We start from the raw sequence: 25,677 nt of genomic DNA on the forward strand, positions 1-25,677 counted from the left end.
CACTTGAACCATAGGACTTCCCCATTCCTTGTCAAAGCATGCTTGACTAAACCAACCTGGACTCGATTAAACAGGAATTACAATAGTAATCATATCTTGATCTATAGTGGGCTCATGGCTGAGGTTACCAGACTAGAAAGCAGAAGCGAAAGTGAGAAGTGAGATATTTTAAAATTTATAAGAAGCGGAAAGTGAAGAATAAATTTAAAAGCAAAATAGGAATAAAAAAAGTGACATGAGATCGAATGGGAAAAAAATACTAATCAAAGGAGAAGGGAATAAAAACTAAAATAAAAATGATCATTCTTAAATTTTGTGATTTTGTAGTGTAAGAATTATTTTTTTTTCAAAATCTAAAAATGATGCTTGCCAGTTTAAAGAAAGTATACGAGAAGTGGGAAGCGTGAAAGGAAACACATGAAAAATATGAAAAGAAGGGTGAAATAAGCACATAGGAATCATGTAGAGAAACAGGGAAGAAACTTGTGGAAAGTATAGGAGAAGCATAGGAAAATTGAGATTCCTATCAAGTTTCGGAAGCATGGAGTTTTACGCTTCGAAAGCGAGTTTACGGGAAGCATGCTTCCCACCTATCTATGAAGCTTTCGGTAACTATGCTTATGACAGATAATAGATGAAGTATATAGCGAAATTAAAAGGAAATTCTCTCTAAGTGGTCTTAATATTTGTAGACTTGGTCTAACCAATTGACTCCAAATCACAATTGTAAGTCAAGAGGCAGTAGATATTTGTGGGGTTGATGTTTTCCTTCTCCAAATCATAAGTTGGTCAGAGAAAGTATGGATGCAGGGTTTCCAGCCTGTTTTGGAATATAAACAGTTCTCAAGCTGCAACCGGAAGATACCAGCCAAGGTGGATCTCAACAGCCTTCTTTCTCCTTGCAAGCCGAGACTTCCTATGCGCTCCAGTGTTCCTGTGCAATGTCCCAACCTTCACAGCTTTATCAATGGTAGAATATGCTTCGCCGATCAGTTTCTCAATAGGTAAGATTTCTTCAGTCTGTGCATCAGTCTTCTTATAAAGTTCATCAAGTGCATCAAACACCTGTATAATGTGACAAGGGAAAGATATTAGCAAATATTTTGACATCAATTGGCAAGCTAAAGCCTAAAGATGAGTTGAAAATCATCAAAGTGGACAACAATTTCAATTGTCAAACCGCTGAAGTTTCTAATGTACAATGACTGGATTCCACAGTATCACCCAAAATTACTTTGACAACTGCCTGATTCAATAACATTCAACAATAGGAGATTCATGTTGTTGCTTAGTGGCTGTAACTGTAACCCACAGGAACATCCCATACAGGAAAAATTGCAATCCATTTTCATATATAACCCCACAATTAATGAAACACTAGGAGTTTGGAAGCATGATAACATACATTACATATAAATATAAAACTAGGCACATCAATGCTCACATGGTGTTTGTATTCATGTGCAGCACATCTATGGAGTATGGACGTGCATGCCAGATGAGCAACCAAATGTGTCTCCTCCAGATAGCCATCCCTAGACATGGCAGAATGAAACAAACAAAGAGAAAGCTCCCAAGCAGCATGTCCCGTGTGGGGTGTTCTTAATAATCAGACACCAAATCATCGAGTGCAATAGACTTTGTAAACTCATATTCACAGATAAGTACATAACATGTCAGATTTTCAGGTACTTTTTGCTTGTTTCAAGTCATTTAATACACAAGGCAAACACAAAAAAAAAAGTAATTTACTTCAGATACTGACAATAGCAGAACAATGAAAAGCACATGGGTACACATAACAAGGAGTCATGTAACGGAAGCATTAACCAACTCAAATTCCTCTCAATTTTGGAAAACGTAAGAAACTAAGAACTGGAAAAGCATCATTGCAAATTTACTTTAATCTAGAAGGAAATGTTATATAAAGAATGCAAAGAAACCTATGCATAACATCTGGCCTCACAAAAAGCATATCATAACTTGTTTAGTTGTTTTCCATATTCAAAGTTCCAGTTTATACCTCCCTAATGAGGACATTTATCTAGCAAATTTCATCCTTAGAGGGAAATCAAGTCCAGCAATAAATGCTCTGGATAGCATTATTTGTTTAATTGACCGGTACAGTTTCTCATTAGATGGTTGTGGCTTGGTCTTTTTGAAGGGCAGAGGTGCGGTGTTGATATGTACCACTCAACCCTCCACTAGGTAAAATATCTCTTTAGGGCCTTTTTCTCCAATTTGTTGCTATGCATTTGTTCTTCCCATTTACGATTCAGATTTAGCCTCTAATGACCCAGCATGCAGTCAGAGGCACTAAAAATTGCTCAAGGTGCAACTGTTGTGCTAAGGAAATGAGTCTGTGTATCCATGTGTAAACAAGCCAAACCACCAATTACATATATGACAACAAAAGTTGTACCTTTAAAATTCATCCTAGGCTTTTGACATAAGATATTTCAACTAATAGAGTAAGCAAAACAGAAACAAAGGAACATGACTCAGAAATTAAAGCAATCAGAAATTATGCAATGATGGAGGAAGCTTTAATGGGAGTGGTGGTGATGGCAATGACAGCTGAAAATGATGATAAGAATGAGGATGAAGTTAACCTTGAAGGTTTGTCTTCCAAGCACACAATCAGATGTCGAGAATGATAAGAATGAAAGGGATGGAACATTGGAACAGAGAGGACAATGAGCTGCACACTGTATATTAATGTTGTCCATTTGTCTGAACCTTGTGAAGAAAACAAGGGTATGTTTTTCATTTTCTCCATTGCAAAATGAAACAAATCCTTTTTATTTTCCTTATTATGAATGCAGTTTAAATGATGGCTCCCATATTTTCACACTAGATTGCACTAAATGCTGCTTCAGCATTGGTCACTATATTTGAGACAGATAGTACATATATGTTGACCACTTCAAAATTAATGATTTCTACTGCTTGCTCTTGTTGTCATAGTTTCATCTTGGTGACAATAGTGCATGCCTCCTATCTCATTATCGCATGAACTTACTAACAAGTGGACCTTGTAGTTGGAACAAATTCTATAACATGTGCAGTCTCCTGAACACCTGTACCTATTATGATTTTCAATTCCTTGCATAAACCACAGCTAGATAACAGGATGCTTATGGTGCAAGAAGTTGTAAAACAATTTGGGGTATCTTTAAGCACACCCATGCCAATAAAAGGAATCAAGAGAAGTAGAACATGAAAGACTTTGTCTCTGCTTTCATTTGCAGTTGGAACTGATATAATACTTGATAATTAAAATTTTCAATCTTTGTTTTCCTGAATTTTGATTATATTCCTTCCAAATTTCAATCAGAAAAAAATAGTAATTAACTCCTCAAAATTATGGTTCACAACAGAGTTGACAGTCGGGGAAGCAGGAACGGGAAGCGATTCGGGAAGCGGAAGAGGAAAGCGAGACACTTCCAAAATTTTAGAAAGTGAGAAGCACGTGACAACTTAGAAGCAAACCAGGAATCATCTTGGAAAAGACGTAGGAAGCGAACTGGAAGCGAGGGGGAAGCAAAAAAAGAGAAAAATAAAAATGAAAAAAGAAGGAGAAGCGAGCTTCCTATAAATGAGAAGCGTGCTTCCCCTAAATTGGGAAGCGAGCTTCCTATAAATGGGAAGTGTGGTTCCCCTAAATTAGGAAGCGTGTTTCCCCTAAATGGAAAGCGTGCTTCCCAATTTTTTTGGGTGCTTCCCAGCACGTTTCGAAAGTGCCACGTTCCGCACTTCCGAAACGCACTTCCCCCATGCCCTATGGCGCTTCCGATAACCCTGGTTCAAAGTCACCAAGGATACAAAAAAAAAGAGCATTACAACTTTAACTCCTTAGAAAATTTTGAAATTTTAAAGGGAGAGAAAAAATATGTGAAGTCAGAGCCTATTTGAGAAATATAAAACTAGAAATACATCATAATCACAAGGACAACAACCATGTGAACTGAAGACATGGGAGTAAAGGAGAGGAGATGGGACTTCCTCTTATAAGGTTCCCCAAATCAAGATCAGTAAGTCATGTTCAATGATTAGGAACCTGATGAGAGTGAGAGTTTTTATTACAAAAGTATAAACTATTTTATATTGATTTTTTATTCATTTATGCATGGCATTGCGACATATAAATGCTTAAACACACACCTTTTGGACCTAGCAGACACAAAACACCCCATATCCTTGATTCACAATTAAGCTTACATGCTATGTAACATGAACACTCCATTTAAGGTGTTGTACCCATGTCAACATGGGTACCACCACCGAACACAGTGTGGGTATGCTGCAGATCGGGTCTTGCACTGAGTCTGGTCGGGTCCAAAAAAACTTGACCCGTGTCGGATTTTTTTAAAGAACCCCCTTGACTCCCTCTCTCTCGTCTCTTTCCGCCCTCGCAGTGCCGCCTCTCTCAACCCCTCGCAACATCGCTCCTCCCCTCATAGTGTCGCCTCTCTTAGCCCCTCAAAGTGTTTCCCTCTCTGCACAGCTCAAGCACTCCTCTCATTTCTGTCCCTCTCTCCCTCATCTTTGTCCCTCTCTCTATCTCCCTCTCAACTCGCCTCTCTCATCTCTGTCTCTCTCTTGACTCGCCTCTCTCATCTCTCTCCCTCTCTCGATTTCCCTCTTTCTCTCTCTCGTTTCCCCCTCTTTCTTGCCCTTGTCTTCCCCATCTCTGTCTCCCTCTCGATTTCCCTCTTTCAGTTTTTTTTAAGTTTTTCAGTTTTTTTTTTTTGTTTTAAGGTGTTTTTCAGTTATACTTGTATAACAAGCCGAAGATTTTGACTTGGAATCAGATAATCTAGTTCTTCCATCATCCATTGATAGACGAGCCTTGATGTTTTTGTTATGGACTTTTGGGATTTTTGGACTTGTCTTTTTGGTAAGTGTGTTATTTGTTAACTTGATAATTGATACTTGATACTATGTTTATGAATGTTTTTCTATAATTTTGTTTGCTAAGTGTTAATTGTTAGGTATTATGTCTATTATTTATTTATCTAAAAATTGTTATTAGCTTGTTATAACTTGTTTCATAAATGTTAATTTGTTAGTTGTAGTTGTAGTTGTAGCTTTACTTGTTATTGAATTTTGATTCTTTGAATAAAAGTTGTTATCATGTTCTGTTACTAGTTTAGTCGGTTGTTAAATGTTAAATTAATTTGTGTTGTCTAGTTGGAATAATAGATTTTGATTTTGGATATTTATTTGATATTTAAGTAATTTTTTTAATATGTATAATGTCGTGTCCCCGTATCCACATTTTTTGGAATTGTTGCGTCGTACCCGCACCCGTACTCATACCCGTACATGAGTATTTGATCTTAATGAAATTACAATTCATCATATTCAAGCAACAAGGTAGATGTAGAATGATTCTGGAGAATTTACGACACTTCATTCCAAAAAGGGTGTCTTTGGATTCAAAGAATTGTGGGGAATCCAATTTAAGGAATTGAATGTTAAATCATATTTGCACCACCATCGAAGGAGAAGAAGAGAGGAAAATAGAAAACAAGGAGAGAAGGGGCTGCACAAATCCCCAGGCACATTAATGTGGGACGTGTGGGATGATTCTTCTTTTACTAATTTTGCAATTTTTTTGGTACAAATACAATATTACCCTTTCTTAATACACAACATAAAACTTAAGTGAGTGGCAAAATTGGAAACAAAAAGTAAATATAAAATACACAGTAACAAGTCAATTTGGATCTAGATCCAAATCCAATATCACGTCTCATTAGCCTCCCTCAAGTTGTACATGGAGAGAATCAAGGACAACTTGCTTTTCAAATACCAAAATCGTTGTTTGCTCAATCCCTTTATGAACAAGTTTGTTACTTGATCTTTTGTCCCAATAAACTTAGCTTCAATTTCACCATTTTCTATCTTTCTTACGATGAAATGGTAGTCTATCTTGATATGCTTTGTTCTTCCATGTTGAATTGGATTAAGAGAAATCTTAATCACACTTTGATTGTCACAGAATAAAATAGAGCTTGGTATTTTCTAATCCAAAACACTCAACCAGTGTTGTTAAAAACGCACCTCAAGGCGCAAAAAGTGTGCCTCGCATCAAGGTGAGAGCCCTTATGCCTTGAGGCATAGCAAAAAAAGCGTATACGCCTTGAGGCGTATGCCTCAGGGCGGGGCGCACCCCTTTAATTAATGAGTCAAATGGGGTTCAAAGCCCCCATTTAACCAAATTTTGGGAACAATTAGAGAGGGGTCCTGACCCTAATTAGGGTCGGGGGCCTCCCTCTCTTTCTCTTTCTCTCGTCTCTCCCTGCTTTCTTGCTCTCCCTGCTCTCTCGTCTCTCGCTCTCACTCCCCGTCTATCTATCTCTCTCTATCGAAAGGAAGGCCAAAAGGAAGAAGAAGACCCTTGTCTCTCCCTCTCCCTCTCCCTCTCCCTCTCCCTCTCTTTCTGCCGAAAGGAAGAAGAAGAAAAAAGGTATCGCTCTCCTCTCTCACTGCGAAAAGAAGGACCCCCATCAACCCAAGGTACAATTTTTTTTCTTTTTTCCTCTTTTTCTTTCCTCTTCCCTTTTCTTTTTTTTCCTATTATTTTTTTTTCTCCTCTTCTGAGCTCTCGCCCGCCACTCTTTTTGTTTTTCTTCTTCTTTTTCCTTTTTTCCATTTTCAGTTATATACATATATATTTTGTGTTTGGACAGGTCTATATTGTTAAAATATATGTATATATATACTTATATATATAGTATGTTTTTACATCTTTTTATTTTTTGTTATTGTTAGGAGTATTTTGGTCTTTTTTCCTTGTAATAGAATCTGTCCTCTAGGGAAAGTCTTTTATTTTTCCTTTATTTTATTTTTGGTTCTTTTACCAAAAGACCAAGGCCTCTTTGGGCATTCTCCCAAAGAATTGTTGGGGCTCTCCAACGGTAATACTTATGACCATTGGGATCTCCCAACGACTTCTTGGGAGCTCCCAATAGCCTCTCTTTATGGCTGTATTGTTTATAAATAGGGGTTAAACCCCTGTTATATTTTCAATGCTTGTGTTAAGCATTTGTTCAATAAATCCTATAATTTGTTAGATTGTTGTGTTCTTGTTATTGCCAATATTGGATTGTGTATTGTCCCCTTAGTGGACTTGTGCTTCTACACTTCTTGTGTTTGCAATCTTGTAAGCCCATAGTGGCTCTTGGTTATACTTTTGTATATTTCGTTATAGATATTACATATATATTATATAATTCATGTATAATCTATTTCTACTCAGTTATATAATCTGTTTTTCAGTTATATAATTGGACAGGTGTATATTACATATATATTATATAATTCATGTACAATATGTTTCTACTCATTTATATAATCAGTTTCTCAGTTACATATATGTTTATATTTAATTAATTATATAAATTTATGTGTATTTGTGTGAAAAACAGATATACATACACATTAGGATGTTATATTTTGCTGTCAATCATGTTATTTTGTGTAGTTTTTTTCAAGGTTGTAAGTATCGCATCGTTACCCGTATCGGTTGGGCCCAAAGTAACACTATATTGTATTGTATCGTAAACGTATCGTAAACTTTTAATAAAAAAAATTCCAAAAATCCAAGAAAAATCAGAAAAAATAGCAAAAAATCTAAAAAGATCATAACACATGAAATAATAATGAATTGCACAAAATACAACCATAAAATCACATTTATGTCTCTATGAGCTACATAAGACATCATCAAACATCAACTAATATAGAATCATAGATAATATTGTATGCATATCTCACAAGAACAATGCCACAAGACTCGTACTTTCATATTACAAAAACATAAACAAAATAATCAAGTTTATGAAATACGCTAAAAAAAATATATATGTATTGTATCATATCATACGATACAGTACGATGCAGGAGGGGTATCGTACGATACATCCAATACATATATGATACACACCCGAATCAAGATACAGGTGTGTATCGTATCGTTTTCCCCCAAAGTAACGATATGTATCATACTGTATCATACGATACGGTATGATACTTATAATACTGGTTTTTTTACATCTATATAATCTATTTCTAAGTTATATAATTAGTTTCTCAATTTTATAATCAGTTTCTCAGTTATATAATCAGTTTCTCAGTTATATATATGTTATATATTTAATTAATTATATAAATTTATGTGTATTTGTGTGAAAAACATATATACATGTCAATCATGTTATGTTGTGTAGTTTTTTTCACATGTTACATAAATTTGATTATTAGAGATTTTGTTACTTAATTTTTATTGAATACTCATATTTTATTTCTTAGATACTTACATAGATCAAGTTGTTGCATTAATGTTACTTTTATATGTTAATCATATATTTTTCAATATTTATTTGAGATTTTTTATTTCTTATTGGTTGTTGGCTCATCAATAAAGCATTTTTTAGATATTTTTTTAAAGTTTTTTTTTAAGTTTTCAAAAACAAATTGAGGCTTACGCTTTACACCTCGAGGCTTACACCTCACCTTAATTTTTGGTGGAGCGCTTCGCTACGCCTCAAACAGTTTTCACAACATTGATACTCATTTTAATCCAACAATATTTTTGTCTAAAGGCCTTCATACAATATCCCATAAAACATTCATACAAAGCCTCCATCTCTTCATTCATGGCCTCAATCCACCTGTTAGATTTAGATGCTTGACTATAGGTTTTTTGTTCTTCTTGCCTTGAGACTACAGTCAGAAATAATTGATGTTCTGTGTTGAAACTCTCATAATTGACCATCTCTCAATAGGATGTTGAATTTGGTCGGATTTCCTCATTGTCGAAGGTATTGATCATACTGAGGGGCTTCATTTTGCTCTTGTAAAAGAGTGTCAAGTGTTTCTTTGTTTTTGCGATGAGTCCTTTGAACCTGTCGATTTCTGAGGCTGAATCATGAACACTTGTTTGCAAACCAGTTGTACCCATATCACCGTCTTCCTACACTGCATTATGTTGTCCTTGAACCTCACTTTCATAGTCAATTTCTTCAATGTGCTCTTCGTTGGATCTACCGAATTCCGTTGGAAATAAGTTTTCACTCATCCATGGTTGATAGGATTCAAGTGATTAAGGTCTAGATTCTTCATGTTCCCTACCCTTATACTCAAAATTCATCTCATCAAAGATAACATTCGTTGAAATTTGAATACACTTGTTTTCAACATCATTACATTTGTAACTCTTATAATCATCAGCATATCCAACAAATTTGGAAAGATATGCTTTCTTATTAAACTTATTTCTCAAAGAAGCATCACTGTGTGCATAATAAATACATCCATAGGCCTTCAAAAAATGATAATAAGGATGCTTTCCAAAAAAATCATAATATGGTGAGTTATCCTAAAGTATCTTCATAGGCAGCATATCAGCATATTAATGATATGGACTACAGTATGAAAGGCCTTTGTCCAAAGAAATAAAGGGACATGGCCCTCATGCATCATAGATAAGGCACTTTAACCTACGTGCTTATGCTTTCTCTCAGTAAGGCAAGATACTATGATTGATCCATTTTTCTTGAGATATTCAATAGTCATTCAAAGAGTATTCGCCCCCACCATCACACTAAAACTTTTAGGATATGAAGAGAGAATTGATTATGAACCATAGCATAAAAAAAATTAAAGATATTAAAAACCGCATGCTTGTGCTTCATGAAAAATATCCAGGTATACCGAGAGTAGTTATCAATAAAAGTCACATAGTATTGACTCCCAAAAGAAGAAACATTGGGAGTTGGTGCTCACACATCAGAATGAATAATTTCAAATAACTTGAAAGCTTTTTATTAATGGATGATATGAGCAACACATGACTCCTGGACATTTGACAACTTGGATAAACACGACTGTCCGACTCTTCACTCAAACTTGACATTAGAATTAAATTACTAGAAATAAGCTTTTCAATAAAAGATTTATTACAATGTGCAAGACGACCGTGCCAGGCATGCAGCTTATTTGACTCAAACTCATTGACAAAGCAAGGACTCGTAGACTATTCAGTGGACTTGTTCTTGACTTCTACTGATGGATCTTCCTTAAAAAGGTACATATTCTTGAATCTCTCTCCTTAAGCGAACGTTCTCTTCATGTGAAGATCCTTCACATAAACATAAGGAGTAAAAACGACGCACAAATTGGTATCATCAACTAGTTTAGAAACAGAGATGATTTTTTTTATGTTAGGAATAAGAAAGACATTGGATAACTGAAGACTAGAATCAGACATGAGAATGAAAATTTTTCTAGTATGTGTGATGGGGTGGCGAGTGCCATCTCCAGTGATAACTTTATATTTTCCAAAATAAGAGACAAATTCTTAAATTTACCTTCAGCACCAGTGATGTGATTTGTTGCCCTTAAATCTACATATCAAACTCCTTGATCATTTTGTTTGAGATTCAGCCCTGCAAGAGTTGTCAGTAAAAGTTGCTTATCCACAAGCACTTGTGTCTCTTCTCTTGATCCTCTTGGTTTATTTGAAAGCTTTCCTTGCTCGCTGGCCTCATCGAATCGTCCTTGAACTAGCAATTGGCCTTGATGTGACCTCACTTTTTGCAAATAAAACAGGTCAAAATCTTTTTACCGTGATTGGCTAAAGGTGGAACATTTGGCGGCTAAAGGTGGAACATTTGGAAGAGGAAGAAGTCCACGACCTCACTGATTTCCTGCATGTCCACGTCCACGTCCACGTCCACGTCCTCATCCTCCTTGCATACTCCCTTGGTCTCTTTCGTATTGCATCCCAGAAATGAGAACATTATGGTTCTATGTTGTGACTAAAGAACTTTCTAATATACCTGGTAAGTTCATCTCAAACTGAAGTAGTTTAGGATGCAATGCTTCAAAAGTTGATGACGCAGGAAAACAGGTCAAAGTGATGTAGATGACATTGTATTCCGACCTGTTGCACTTTATCTTGATCCGAAACCTTACACTCAACCATAGCAAGTTGGTCAGGAATCTGTTTCATTTTGTTCAAATACTCTATTAAAGTCACAGAGCCCTTCTTGAGATTCTGGAACTCTATTTAAAAACATAATTCTCGCTTCTGAGAGTTGAGAATATGTTTGAACTAACTTCGCCTAAATTTCCATAGTTGTGTAGTTATCAGGAATATCGAGCAACACTTCTTGAGATAACATAGACGTGATGTAGGCAACAAGTGCCTAATCACGTTTCATCCAGGATATGTAATTTGCATTCTGAATATGTGAAGTGACAACAACCCCCTTTTAATCTTTCTTTTCCTGCACAATAAACTCTAGTGGGATCATGATTGACCCATCCAGGTGGCCTGAAAGGTCTTGGCTATGGATAAAAGGAATGATGTCTTTTCCATGTGAGAAAATTGGAATTTGTTAATTTTTCATAAACGAGTTGATTAAGAAAACTGGCAAAAAGAACAGAAGAAGAAGAAAAATCCATTGGAGGGAACAAGAAAGGAGGTAAAACTAAATATAAGAAAGTTCAACAAGATGGCACAATTTTTAAGAGGATAAAGAATATAAGAAAATTGTTTTTCTTTTCCAAACAGGTTGCTGAAAATATATTGATGTTGAAATTGTATTGAAAAAAGTCAGTCTTCAATAATAAACAGATCTGCACTTTTTTCCAGATCAGAGAACAGTTGCGAAATGAAAAATATGTTGTAGCAGCCAAGATCAATTTATATAAAAGGGTTGAATAAAATAAGATCAAGAGAGAAAACAAAGAGGATATTCACGTGGAAATCGAGCACCCACGAGAAAAACAGATATGCAGCAAGGATACAGCAATATAAGAGTGCTATGCAATGATAAATCTAGATCAGATATTCAGCAAAATCAGAGAAAGAAAATATCTAGGGACAAAATCAAGATTTAGGGATTTTCAAGAAGGGAGAATCAAGAAAGAGAGAAGATAGAAAGGAAAATGAGAGAAAGGTAATAGCCAAGTCCTATTAGACTTACCTCGACGAACAAATCAGAACCATACGCGCTGTGATGTCATGTTAAATCAGATCTGCACCACCATAGGAGGAGAAGAAGAAGAGAGGAAAAGAGAGAGCAAGGAGAGAAGGGGCTGCACAAATCCCTAGGCGTATTTCTCAATTTGGGACATGTGTGGGATGATTCCTCTTTTAATAATTATGTAACTGATTTGGTACAAATACAATACTATCCCTTTCTTTAATACACAACATAAGACTTAAGTGAGGGGTAAAACTGGAAACAGAAAGTAAATATAAAATACACAATAACACATGAATCTGGATCCAGACATGGATTTGGATCCAGATCCAATATCATGTATCATTATTGAAATCCTGGAATTGAATTCCCAAGGGTTCCAATTCTTTTGTTTGTATTTCTTCATGAAATTGGAACTGGATTCCCTTTCCTCTGTTTGTATGCAAATTATGAATGTGGAATCTAATTCTAGTTTTAGTTTTCATACTTTATATTTGGGTCCAGCCCAACTCTGACTGATTGGATAGAATATTGAACTTTCATCAGATATAACAGGAAAATATATAACAACCCCGTAAAACAGTTTGTAATTCAAGATTCTCTGCTTACATTATCAAAGAAAATCCACTAAATTTACATATCTCCCTGAAGTAATATTACAAAGTGAGCAAAGACAACCACTTGAAATATGAATTGTTAGCCAAAGTTCTTGGACTATCAAAATTAACAAGAGAAAAACTCAGGGCAGAATAACATTCCAACTTAACAGGATTTCTGCATTAATTAGATCATTCAAACCAGTTGCAAAATTAGAGGACACTGGAGGATATCCTTCTAGCTGTTGTTTGTAAGATCCAACAAGGAAAAAAACAAAAATAAAACATCACAGCGAAGCAAAAACAGAAGTTTAGCAAAAGGTAAAAAAAAAACTTACTCTTATAATTTTCCCAGCTGAAAATAAAAATAATGAATTTTTTCATCAAATAGGTCTATCTAGGCCACGGTTAAGAGGAATTTGATCCTTATGGTTTTGGTAGCTTTATGATGGAACATTTAAATGATCATCTTCTACATTCTTCTGAAAATTAGGATTTAAATTATTAGTGAAATCTTAAAATTGATCATCTTTTTATTCTTCTTCCTCCTCACTCTAATTTATGGTTGAGCAAACACAAACAAGAAGAAATCGAAGAAGAGGAGAAGAAAAAGACCAGAGGGCCATGGATGGGATTGGAGGATCGGAGAGAGAGAGAGAGGTGGCAGCTTACCGCTAGTTCTAGCTAGCTTTTCCAGCCACCAATCACTGGCCGCCCAACAATCACCATCACACTGGCCACCCTACTCTATACCAGGTTGAAGTAGGGGGAGACGAGAGAAGTCTGGGATGGATCGGGCTTGCGTTTTAGGTTCATAATAGAACAGGAATTCAATTCCAAGAATTGAATTACCTTGTATAAAATGAGAATTGCATTCTCAAGAATACAGTGGAATCGGAATCCCATTCTATGTGCATAACAGTTAAAGCAAACAAAGGACAAGAGAAATGGAGATTCCAATTACATGAATCCAACACACCCAAAGGTGAATCTGTTTGGATAGCTAGGATCAGTTGACAAACTCCAGCAACAATTCGTCAAGCACAGCAATGACAATAGTTGGTCACAGTGAAATATGACTAAACGAGGAAAGGGCAATAAGAGCTCTTATTTCTGCTCACGTCCCACTTCAACGGGGCAAGCACTGACCTGGTCCAAGCCTATTAACTTAGCCTACTTTCCCAAGGCAAAAGATTTCAACAAGACAGCATGCTGCATTGATGATTAACTTTAGACAGCCATTGCACAAAGTAATGACCCAATTCCTACTTTTCTTATGACTGACGTTCAGTGGTTTGATCACTGCATTAATTATAGGCAATGCCCTACTTGGAGCAAATAAGTTGATTTACCACGATGATGATGTGAAGAATCCTTGAAAACAATCAAGTTTTCAAATAACTTGATACTTCAAATACTCAATACACAAAATAAATGCACAGTGCTTATAAGCTTTACACAAGTGCAATAAATGCACAGTGTTTATAAGCTTTACACCAAAGAAAGTGCAATAAATGCACACTGTTTATAAGCTTAAGGAGACAACTCCTTGCTACATACAATGGGCTCACATAGCCCTTATTTATAAGCATACTTAAGAGAAGTTGGGCTATTCCCAACGGCTCTTATTAGAGACGTTGGGAATCAGCCCAACGTCTATCTTTTTAAAACTGTGTACACAGCCAGTCAGTGGCTGACTGTTGTACACTGTACACAGTGGCCAAAAACATTATATAAAAAAGCAAAAATAAGAAATGGAAAAAATTACAAAAATAAGAAAAAATAAAAAGGAGGAATTACAATCATATTAAAAAACATGAATATGTGTAAAATGTAAAAATGACTAAAATACCCCTACAGCCAATACAAGAAAGAAATATATATTTATATATACAAGTAGAAGGATACATGTACATATATATGAAATATATATATGTATGTGTATCTTCTTTTATATATATAAAATATATATATAATACATTGTCTTATAAATTACAATTTAACACCCCCCCTCAAACTTAGGGCAAGATGACCGAAAGTTTTCCAAGGAGGAAATTGAACTGCGGAGCACACAAAACTTTGGTAAAAAAATTTGTCAACTGATATTTTGAAGTTACATATGAAAGATTTATAACTCCTTTCAGATACGCTTCCCGAACATAGTGACAGTTCATCTCAATGTGTTTAGTCCGCTCATGAAAAGTATAATTTTTGGCAATGTATATTGCACTCTTGTTATCACAACATAGCTTGATAGGCCCTTCTATTGAGATCCCCATGTCTTCTAATAGCAGATGAATCCATACAATTTTCATAGTAGTAGTCGTCATGACACAATATTCAGCTTCTGTTGAGGATAGAGACACTTTTTGTTGTTTCTTACATCTCCATGAAATCAGCAAGTCTCCTAAAAACACACAAAAACCAGTGGTAGAGTGACGGTTATTTGGGTCACCTCCCCAGTCAGAGTCCGTATAAGCAATTAATTTTAATTCAGAAGAAGAGGATAAGAATACTCCCTTGTTTAGTGTGGTTTTTATGTATCTCACAATCCGCAAGATGACACTCATATGAATTGATGTTGGTGCATGTTGGAACTGACTTGCAGTATCAATTGCATGAAAGATATTTAGTCTAGTAATACTCAGATACATCAAAGATCTCACAAACTGTCTGTAGGAAGTGGGATCAGAGAGAGGAATACCATCATCAATCTTTATTTTGGCTCCTACTATAGCAGAAGTTTCACAAACCTTATCATCTGTAATACCTGACCGGTCAATAATCTTAGAGGCAAGCTTAGTTTGAGATAAAAAATACCCTCTATGAGAGTATGCTACTTTAATACCCAAAAAATAAGTTAGAAATCTCAAATCAGATATTTCAAACCTATCCTTCAAAATTGATTTTATGTTTTTAACCCCTTTAAAATCACTTTCGGCTATAAGCATATCATCCACATATAAGAGCAGAATGACAATCCCTGCATTGGTTTTTCTAACAAATAAGGCAGTGTCAGTGAAACAAGAAGAAAAATCATTTTCTAACATTACGGAGTTAAATCTATCATACCAAGCCTTGGGGGCTTGTTTTAAACCATAAAGTGCTTTTCGAAGACGAAGCACTTTCCCTTTGAGAGTCTCCATTCATGGTGGAGCATCCATATATACCTCTTCATTCAGATCACCATTTAGGAAAGCGCTTTTAACATCCATTTGATAGATGTTCCATTTTTTTATTAAGACAACGGTAATGAGACATCGAACAGTGACCATTCGAGTCACAGGGGCAAAAGTTTATTCATAGTCAATCCCGTATTCTTGACTATATCCCTTTGCAACTAATTGAGCCTTATATCTTTAAGAGATTCATCGCTCTTAGTTTTTACCTGAAATACCCATCTACACCCTATTGCCTTCTTACCCTTAAGAAGATCTTGAAACTCCCAAGTTTTTGCCCTGTTGAGAGCCGAAAGCTCACATTGCATTGCTTTCAACCATTCATCATTTTTTTTGGCTTCTTCAAAGTTTTTGGGTTTTATATAGGAATGAATGGCGCTAAGACAAACTCTATGTTTAGGAGTAAACAAATCATATGAAATAAACCTAGAAGGCATCTTTCTACTTCTCTCAGTTCTTCGTAGGTTTTCATCATTTGTTGAATTGGACCTATTAGGTTCACTGAATTTTTCAATTGCACTTCTAAAACTATTTCTATCTCTACAACAACAACAACAACAACTACGCCTTCATCCCAAAACAATTGGGGTCGGCGATATGAACCAACAAAGAAAATCATTATGGGTCTTCCACATGAATCCTTCTCCTCCATTCATTTCTATCCAATGTCATGTCCTCGGTGAGGTTCAAAGCATTCATGTCCTTTCTTATCACCTCCATCCATGTCTTCCTAGGCCTACCCCGACCTAACAAAACAACAACAACAACTACGCCTTCATCCCAAAACAATTGGGGTCAGCGATATGAACCAAAAAAGAAATTCATTTTGGGTCTTCCACATGAATCCTTTTCCTCCAATCATTTCTATCCAACGCCATGTCCTCGGTGAGGTTCAAAGCATTCATATCCTTTCCTATCATCTCCATCCAAGTCTTCCTAGGCCTACCCCGACCTCTTTTAACTAATATATTTTCCCATTTCTCCATCCTTCTAACTGGAGCATCATTAGGCCTTCGCCGAATATGTCCAAACCACCGTAAACGATTCTCTCTCAGCTTATTTTCAATGGGTGCAACGCCTACCTTCTTACATATGTCCAAACCACCGTAAACTATTTCTATCTCTATGGGTATATATTATAGGATCTCTCAATGCTCCTTCATTTCTATGTTGGGAGATAGGTGGATGGAAAGAGCCATCTTCTTTATCATTGATGTCATTATGAATGAAATCGTCATCACTATCATCATCATGTGCTAACATTTCAAATAAAAAGGAGTAATCCATGTTTTATTCAAAGGGTTCACTCCTTTCAAAACCATTAACATTTTTCAGAAAACTCACATTTCTGGAAACATATAGCTTGTCATTTTTAATATCATAACAACGAAACCCTTTTTGGGTTTCAGAATATCCAAGAAAAGCGCAGGCAATGGCTTTTGGTGAAAGCTTGTCGTTCTTGTCAGTAAGAACGAAACATTTGCAACCAAAAATTATCAACCGACTATAGTCGGGTTCTTTGGTATACAATTTTTCAAAAAGCGAGATATTGTTCAAGTTTTTAGAAGGTAGCCGATTTATCAGATAGACAGATGCTAAAGCCGCTTCAGCCCAAAAACCTTTTGGGATATTTTGAGAAATAAGTAATGTTCGAGTTGTTTCTATTATATGTCCATACTTCCTTTCGGCTAATCCATTTTGTTGAGGGGTTTTGGAACAAGATCTTTGGTGAAGAATACCATGACTTTCAAGATAATTTTTGAATTCACTTGAAAGGTATTCTCCAGTAGAGTCAGTTCTAAAAAATTTTAGATTCCCATTAAATTGATTTTTAATCATCATATGATAGGTTTTAAAAATCGAGAAAACTTCATATTTGTGTTTAAGAAAATAAATCCAACAATATCTCGTGCAGTCGTCAACAAAAATGCTATAATATGTAAAGCCTCCTTTTGATAAGACGGGTGCCGGTCCCTATACATCCGAATAGATAATTTCAAAAGGTCTTGTTGTAAACATAGATCTTTGACAAAAAGGCATTTTTTTCATTTTCCCAAGAATACAGTCATTAAAAGTGAAATCACTTTTACATAGACTTTTAACAAAAGGTAAATGAGAAATTTTTGTAATATTTGGATGTCCAAGTCTCTTGTGCCACACATTAATATCCTTTTGTTGGACAACATTACAGAACAGGTTCTTTGGAATTTAAAGGGAATCGACATAGTATAGATCGCCCTTCCTAGAGCCTTCTCCAATCAATCTCCCGGACCGGCGATCCTGTATCCAACATTTGTTAGATGAGAACTTTATATCACACCCATGATCCGAGAGTTGAGAAACAGAAAGCAAATTTAAGTTTAATTTGGGCATAAATCTAATTTTTAGAATAAAGAACCCTTGTTTTTCAAAAAATTTTATTCATTTTACTTCAAGTGATGTTCCATCCGCAGTTGAAACAAAAGATGGAGAGGGATTTTTTGAGTATTCGAAAAAAGAACTAAAACTTGAGGTCATGTGAAAAGAAGCACCCGATTCTAAAAGCCAAGAGGTCTTACCGGGAGGAGAAGAGGTTGACATGGCGGCTCCGAAAATAGCCCATTTTAGAAGAGGTTGAAGTGCATCCACGATTTGTTGTAATGAAAGAGCTCCATTTGAAGATGACGAGCACTCTTTCTTTTGAGGTTGGGATGTAGTAGCCATGGCAAGTAACTTTTTCCACTTTGGGCAAATAGGCTTGATATGCCCCAGTTCCTTACAAAAATGGCATAAAAGCTTGCTATAATCCTTCTTCCCTCCTTGACCACTTGAGTTTTGATTCTTGAAATGAGGAGGCTTGTAGGTCCTTAAGTTGCTCCCCGGTCTTGAGACGACATTATCTTCTTCATTTTCTTCATTATAGGAAGGTGTAGCTAGAACACTTGGGTTGTTCTTGCTTATACCCATACGAGTCTCTTCCTCACTTAGTTTAGTAATTACATCTTCAAGAGAGGGGGAAGTGAAGACGGATAAAAGAGAAGATCGGATTTGTTCGAATTCAGGCCTAAGCCCATTCAAAAAATTAAAAAATTTATCTTCTTCCAATTGTTTATGACGAAGCTCTATGGCTTCTCCACTCCACTTGGGTTCGAGCATAGCAAGCTCATCCCAAATAGAAGAGAGTTTGGCAAAATACTCCCTTATAGTCATCTCTCCTTGATGAAGAGTTAGAGCTCTCTTTTAGAGGTAATATTTATGAGACAAGTCCCTAGAGGTGTACATCTTCTCAAGGTACTCCCACGCTTGACAAGCCTTCTTAAACTTGATAATATTGGCGTCAATTCTTGTTTCTACGGATGAGAAAATCCATGAGAGGATTTTAAAATTCTTCATCTCCCATTCTTCATGCTTTTTGGTGTAGTCTTCAAGAGCCTTGGCTCTTTCTTCGCCTTCAAGGATTTTTATTTTTCCTTTCTCCATCAAGGTTATCTTTGGCTCCGGTTCGGGAATCAAGCCTTGAACATAACCCCAAAGCACTTTTCCTTTAATATAAGCCTCCATGTTTCCAGCCCAGACGTGATAGTTTGACCCATTGAGTTTGAAGCCGAGAGAAAAATGAGTCTTTTTCACCCATTAGAGAGGAGAGATGATGAAAAAGAATACGTACCACAAAGGATTTTTAGACCTTTCTCGATAGAAGAGTCTTCTAAAACATTGGATGAACAAGCAAATTCACTTCAATCACCAAAAAAATTGAGGGCACGCTTTTCGAGGCACCCAAAAAAGTGAGAATCCACACGATCTTTTTTTTTCCTCCAACCTTGCTCTGATACCATGTGAAGAATCCTTGCAAACAAACAAGTTTTCAAATAACTTGATAATTCAAATACTCAATACATAAAATAAATGCACAGTGTTTATAAGCTTTACACAAGTTCAATAAATGCACAGTGTTTATAAGCTTTACACCAAAGAAAGTGCAATAAATGCACACTGTTTATAAGCTTAAGGAGATAACTCCTTTCTGTAATACATGCATACAATGGGCTCACATAGCCCTTATTTATAAGCATACTTAAGAGACGTTGAGCTATTCCCAACGGCTCTTATCAGAGACGTTGAGAATCAGCCCAACGTCTATCTTTTTAAAACTGTGTACACAGTCAGTGGCTGACTGTTGTTCACTGTACACAGTCAACCACTAAAACATTATATAAAAAAAACAAAAATAAGAAATGAAAAAATTACAAAAATAAGAAAAAATAAAAAGGAGAAATTACAATCATATTCAAAAACATGAATATGCATAAAATATAGAAATGACTAAAATACCCCTACAGCCAATACAAGAAAGAAATATATATTTTATATATACAAGTAATGGATACATGTACATATATATGAAATATATATATGTATATGTATCTTCTTTTATATATATAAAATATATGTAGAAAATACATTGTCTTATAAATTACAATTTAACAGATGCATGTGCATGCAAAACTTTCACAGCACCTTATTTAATCATAAAGTAACAAACAGTACCGAGTGACTAATAGTGCCAACCAAAAATTTTGGTTACACAATAATAAAGGTTTCCATTTCCATAGAGCATAGAAAAGGGACTGTACAGCCACATTTTAAAAGATATTAACAACTGTAATTCAAACAAGCCATTCAAGAATATCATTTGCAAAGTGTTAACAATCTTAAAAGGTAGAACAATAGCTTCCTAATAATTTCAAAGTGAGACAATAGCAATATTTTTTTAATACAATTGTTTATGATATATTCAAAACAGCAATAATAATCATTAGACGACCAAATCTTTTATTTTCTTATCAAGGAAAGCTAGGGATAACTATATACAAAGTGAACAAGGTAGTTGTAAAACCTGCAAATTTATCACATATGTTCGTAGATTAAACCTTGAAGCATGCATAAACAAAACATGAATTCTATTCATGCGTACGTGAACATGCACTTTCCATAATACGATTATAACTCGGATGTAAGAATCAGACATTTATCGATTTTAGATCTTGATATGTGGTTATGATTGTAATGCTCATGTTAGCATATAGGTGAATGACACATCACACCTATAAATGACTAGTTTTGACTTATTAGGTGAATGACACATCATGCCTAAATAGTTTTATTACAAATTATTGCATTATGATTTTTGGAGTGAATATATCACACCTATGTATCATATGACTGATGTGTATCATGAATATCTAACTGATTTACTTAGAAAGTATGTGTGTGTATTTCACGTTAGCATAGTCAAATATGATTTGACCTATTGTTTATAAGAATTATGAATGCACATGAAAATGATACAATGATCTGAATGTCATATATATATATATATATATATATATATATATATATATATATATATATATATATATATATATATATATATATGTGATGACTTGTATGTCTTGAATGCATATGGATTATGCTTTATGATGTGAGTTAAGGTTGAATAGAATAGTAAGTGATGTAATGCTTTATGTTTGAATGCTTGAAATGAAGGACTTATGAGATGTTGTTCTCTTACCTATCACTTTATGATTAATGAATAATACATCATGTTTTTACCTTTAAATGCTTGATATGTTTTTTTGAGTTTGAGTTTAGGTTGCTCTACCAGACTTTAGCAAGCTTGACCCCGTTTTATGGAGGACAGGTAATGCAGGTAAAGTATGATGAGTAGTTTGAGCGAAGGACTAATCGAGATGCATCCTCGATGGTCCACTCTTACCTTACAATCTTGGCAGACATGATCTTTCTATTTTAAGTACTTGATCACGTAGAGACTGAACTATTGTTTTTATACTCTGATTTAAAATAAAATTAAAACTCTTCATATTTCAGTCTTATATTGTACGTGGTTTGAAATGTGTATATCCCATATATTTTGATTTGATTGATATCTTTAGTGTAACCCCATCCAAAGTCTTAATCGTTTTTTAAAATTGTTTCCGCGTTATAAGATCTGATTTACTTATACTTATATAAAAAAAATGGTCTCAAAATTTTAATATTTGAAAAATATTAAGGTTAAAATTTTGGGGGCGTTACAGTAGTAGCCTAAACAATGTGTAAGCAAGTTCCTTGTGACCAGTCAGCCCAATGAGCCCACCTTTGGTCAACTAGTTCCAGCTAGGTGATAACAGCCCAGATCACGTAATCCTCATCCAAGAAGGCTATTATGGTTTTACATTTTATGTCAATAAATGTACTTTTGAGTTTCACTTTAATTTCTCCGACCTCATCAGGAATTGCATCCAAGTCCTCATCTACCAACTTTCAGTACACAAGACTAGTGAGGCCCTTACTAATTTATTTATAAAAAGTATGTGCATTTCCCACTCGAAGACTATATACAAAAGGGGAAAGTAAACTACATGATTCAGTTGAACAGTCTAGTGGTTTATCCTTGAAAATCCATGTGGTGGCACCAAGTCTACTGAAAAAATAAAATGAAAAAGAAAAATAACTTAACCAGCAAACTTGTTTCCCTAGAATGAGGACTCCAAAGAGAGATCCAGCTTTTCCATGAATTTGATAGATTCTCCTCTGAATTGAAGTTCTTAATGAACAAGCTATTCAAAAGCTTCAATTTTATCAAATTATATAGCTCTCGCTATACAAAAACTCACCAACTCCAGGGCTACTTCGGGTTGATTCCTCTGCCTCTTGTCAGATATTAGAAATGAACCTCCATCAATCTAAAACAAGGGTATCCTATTGTATTAGAACAACCTTCATTGAGCTCTTATTGACATCCATCACATTCGCAGTCCATTTATGCACCAATCCCCATGAAAAATGGCAAGCCACAGAACTACTCCTGCTTCATACAAACATTCTTAAATCTACCATGCATCCCTTCAAGCATATAAATGAAGTTGCAGCTTAGGAGACTACACCTATGCATGTTCAGGTAAGGTTTTTCTCTATTTATTCCACAGGTCAAGTGGATGTTCCTGGCCAATCTCATGGAATACAAGAATAGTTTTGGTAGGATGTGATATAGTCCATATTATCTGCTCAACCCATACATTCAGATCGAGACTAAATAGGGCACTACACGACCCCAATAAAGAGATGAAAGGAGGATTCAGAATGTTTGATACTAAGCAGACCTTTCTTTTGAATACACTTAATACATGAATCTTCACTGACAGAAAATGAACTCATTAGTTATCATCATGCAGAAAAAGAGCTAAAACGGGTGTGAAAAATTTCTTTTACTTTAATATAACCAAATTTATATTGAAGATGAGGTGTTCTGCACATCATCTTAATTCAAACTGAAATCAGCCCATTGATTGCACAGAATAATGATAGGTTACACAGAAAATATTGAGCACTGAATCATGAGGTAGAGTTCATCCTGGTTTGAGCCATCCAACGCAATCAGGAAACTGGATTTTCTCCAACTAGTCCACCCATTTAAGCCATCAACATGCATAATAGAAACTTGGGAAATAACTCACCATTACTACAATGGTTCACCTAGCCATTTCAGAATATATGTTGAGCTCATCCTTCAAATTTCCTCTATGCCAAAAATCATAGGGAATTAGTCACCATTACTAAAAACACAAGTCACATTAAAATCAAAATCCATAGAGACAATTACAGTGATATGGCGTAATTTTGTTTTTCAAGCCACCATAAATCAAACCCTTCAAATACCCAACAATTAATAACCATCACAAAAGGACCACCACAAAGATAATATCCCTCCCATTAAAATCGTCACAACCATCTTCTCTGGAACCCATAATATGCACAAGTAACATTAGCACGTAAAACACATTACGTTCACCGAACCGGGGTAAAAAGGAAAAGCAAAAATTTGTACTAGAAATACCCAAAAGAAAGTTTTTCCATACCTTCTTCATCCTGGTTTTGATTTCGGATTTCCTAGCTTTGTTGTAAACTCGCCTCTTCTCAGCCTGCCGAGCTCTTTTCGCAGCCGAATCGGGCTTCTTCCTCGAACCCACCTCGCAAACAACAGAAATTCTCCGATGCGCTATACTGATTCCTCTAGAACACAATGTGCCTACAGAAGTAGTAGTAGTAGTAGTAGTAGTAGTAGTAGTAGTAGTAGTAGTAGTAGTAGTAGTAGTAGTAATAGAAGCTATAAACTGTCGTTCTAATTCACCATAGAACTCAAAGTGAACCTCAAAAAAACCACGAATTGTGTATCGTATACGTGATTATACGTGTTTTGGGGAGATTGGTATCACGAAAAACGGAAGAAATAACGAGGGAAGTGAAATTTACCTCGATGGAATGGATTGCGCTGAAGGTTAGCGGAGAAGCCGAGGGATCGGAAAGAGAGGGAATTGGTTGGGAAATGTATCGAGCAGACTCCACCGAGGGGTTTAGGCTTGGCTGAGACTGCAAAACAGGGTGAGAAGAGTTGCAGAGCCATCTCTCTCTCTCTCTCTCTCTCTCTCTCTCTCTCTCTCTCTCTCTCTCTCTCTCTCTCTCTCTCTCTCCTGGTTATCCTCAAACAAGGAGCGAAAAGTATTTGAGTTGGTCTGAACCAGTAGTATAAAGACCCGAACCCAAATAGGCTTAACAAACCGCGATGCAAACGGTTTGGATCCGGAACAGCTAAATACATGTAGGAGTCCGGATCGGGCCAGATTTACAACAGCCAAAAATTGAGAATACCACAATCCTGAATCCAAGCCATTTGCATCCCCGGGTCGAGTCATGTCCAAAGTTGGTCAAAAGCTTGGTGTTTAGGGGTGTGAATGGGTCGGGTCTGGTTCAGACACAAGTGGAACCAAACTCAGATCTTATTTGAGATTATGGTAAGAGAAACCATACTCGGATCCTATAAGGATTATATGAACCAGACCCAAAATATACTTGATAAAATAATATTCTTTATCTTTTTTACATTGAAAATTTTGTGGATCTTATCTGGAACTCAGGTCGGGTGTGGGTCTGTTATGAAATTTTACATACTCTACCAGACTCGGTTTCAGCCCGTTATATAGATGGACCGGGCTCGGGTCAGCCCAAGCTGACCCAATGGGCTTGAGCTACCTAATTAACTACTTATTAAGTTGCATTGATTATATGAGAAACAAAAAGATAATTAGATTGGTCATAGGCTGCTCTTCAAACCCGAGCCTGTTGAGAACCGAGCATAAACTCGACCCATTAATAAATGGGTCGTGCCATCTCCGTGCCGGGCTGCACTTAAAACCCGAATGGACTGTGCTATGCCCGACCCTAATTTCTTCTACTGACTCCTAATATGGCTGAGGTTGGGGCAGTTCAGCCAAGCCCATCTTTTTGAAGACATGGTCACTAGTGAGGAGGGATTAATCAATATACATAGTAATGAATAGCGTTTAAACAGTTAGTCTTAAACCATCTGAAACACTTCTTAAAAACGTAGTTGCATGTAGGGGTGATCGGTTCCAGGATGGATGGTTCCTATCCTAGAACCGAAAACCATCTGCTAGGGGCCGGTTTCGCAAATTGTGAACCGTGAACCACATGCTCGTTTCATGGATTCAACCAAGAACCGAACCATCGGTCTGGTTTGGTTCCGGTTGAATCCCGATTACTATCTTAATGCTTACCCAATTTTCTGAAAAGTTCACCTTTTTTTTTAAATGCGACTATAACCATAACATCCCGAAACATCTTGAAATGGAACATTTTTTGTAAATGGAACATCCTAAAATCATAACATATAAACCATAATATCTTGAAACTTCTCAAAGATCAGGCCACAGGTACACAAAGGCCTTGAGCATGTTTGACATATAAACCATGACATACAAACGAAGTCCAGGGAGAATTAGCTGAGACGCAAGACTAGAGGAGGACTGAGAGAAGGAGGCTGCAGCGAAGGTTGAGAAGTTG

General features: G+C 35.9%; 1 protein-coding gene across 1 annotated transcript; it reads right to left on the reverse strand.

Moving 5' to 3' along the window:
- Window positions 1-631: 631 nt before the first annotated feature.
- LOC149820321 (small ribosomal subunit protein bS20c-like) lies at window positions 632-24,297 on the reverse strand. Its single transcript, XM_089983404.1, has 3 exons — window positions 24,070-24,297; window positions 23,676-23,845; window positions 632-1,065 (listed from the first exon to the last, which is right to left on the reverse strand). The coding sequence occupies exons 1-3, from the start codon at window positions 24,218-24,220 to the stop codon at window positions 844-846; spliced, it is 543 nt and encodes a 180-aa protein (XP_089839530.1). The 5' UTR covers window positions 24,221-24,297; the 3' UTR covers window positions 632-843.
- Window positions 24,298-25,677: the final 1,380 nt, after the last annotated feature.

Source organism: Nuphar pumila, chromosome 12 (genome assembly GCF_984573655.1).
Source record: "Nuphar pumila chromosome 12, dmNupPumi1.hap1.1, whole genome shotgun sequence".
In the NCBI taxonomy this organism is placed as follows: Eukaryota; Viridiplantae; Streptophyta; class Magnoliopsida; order Nymphaeales; family Nymphaeaceae; genus Nuphar; species Nuphar pumila.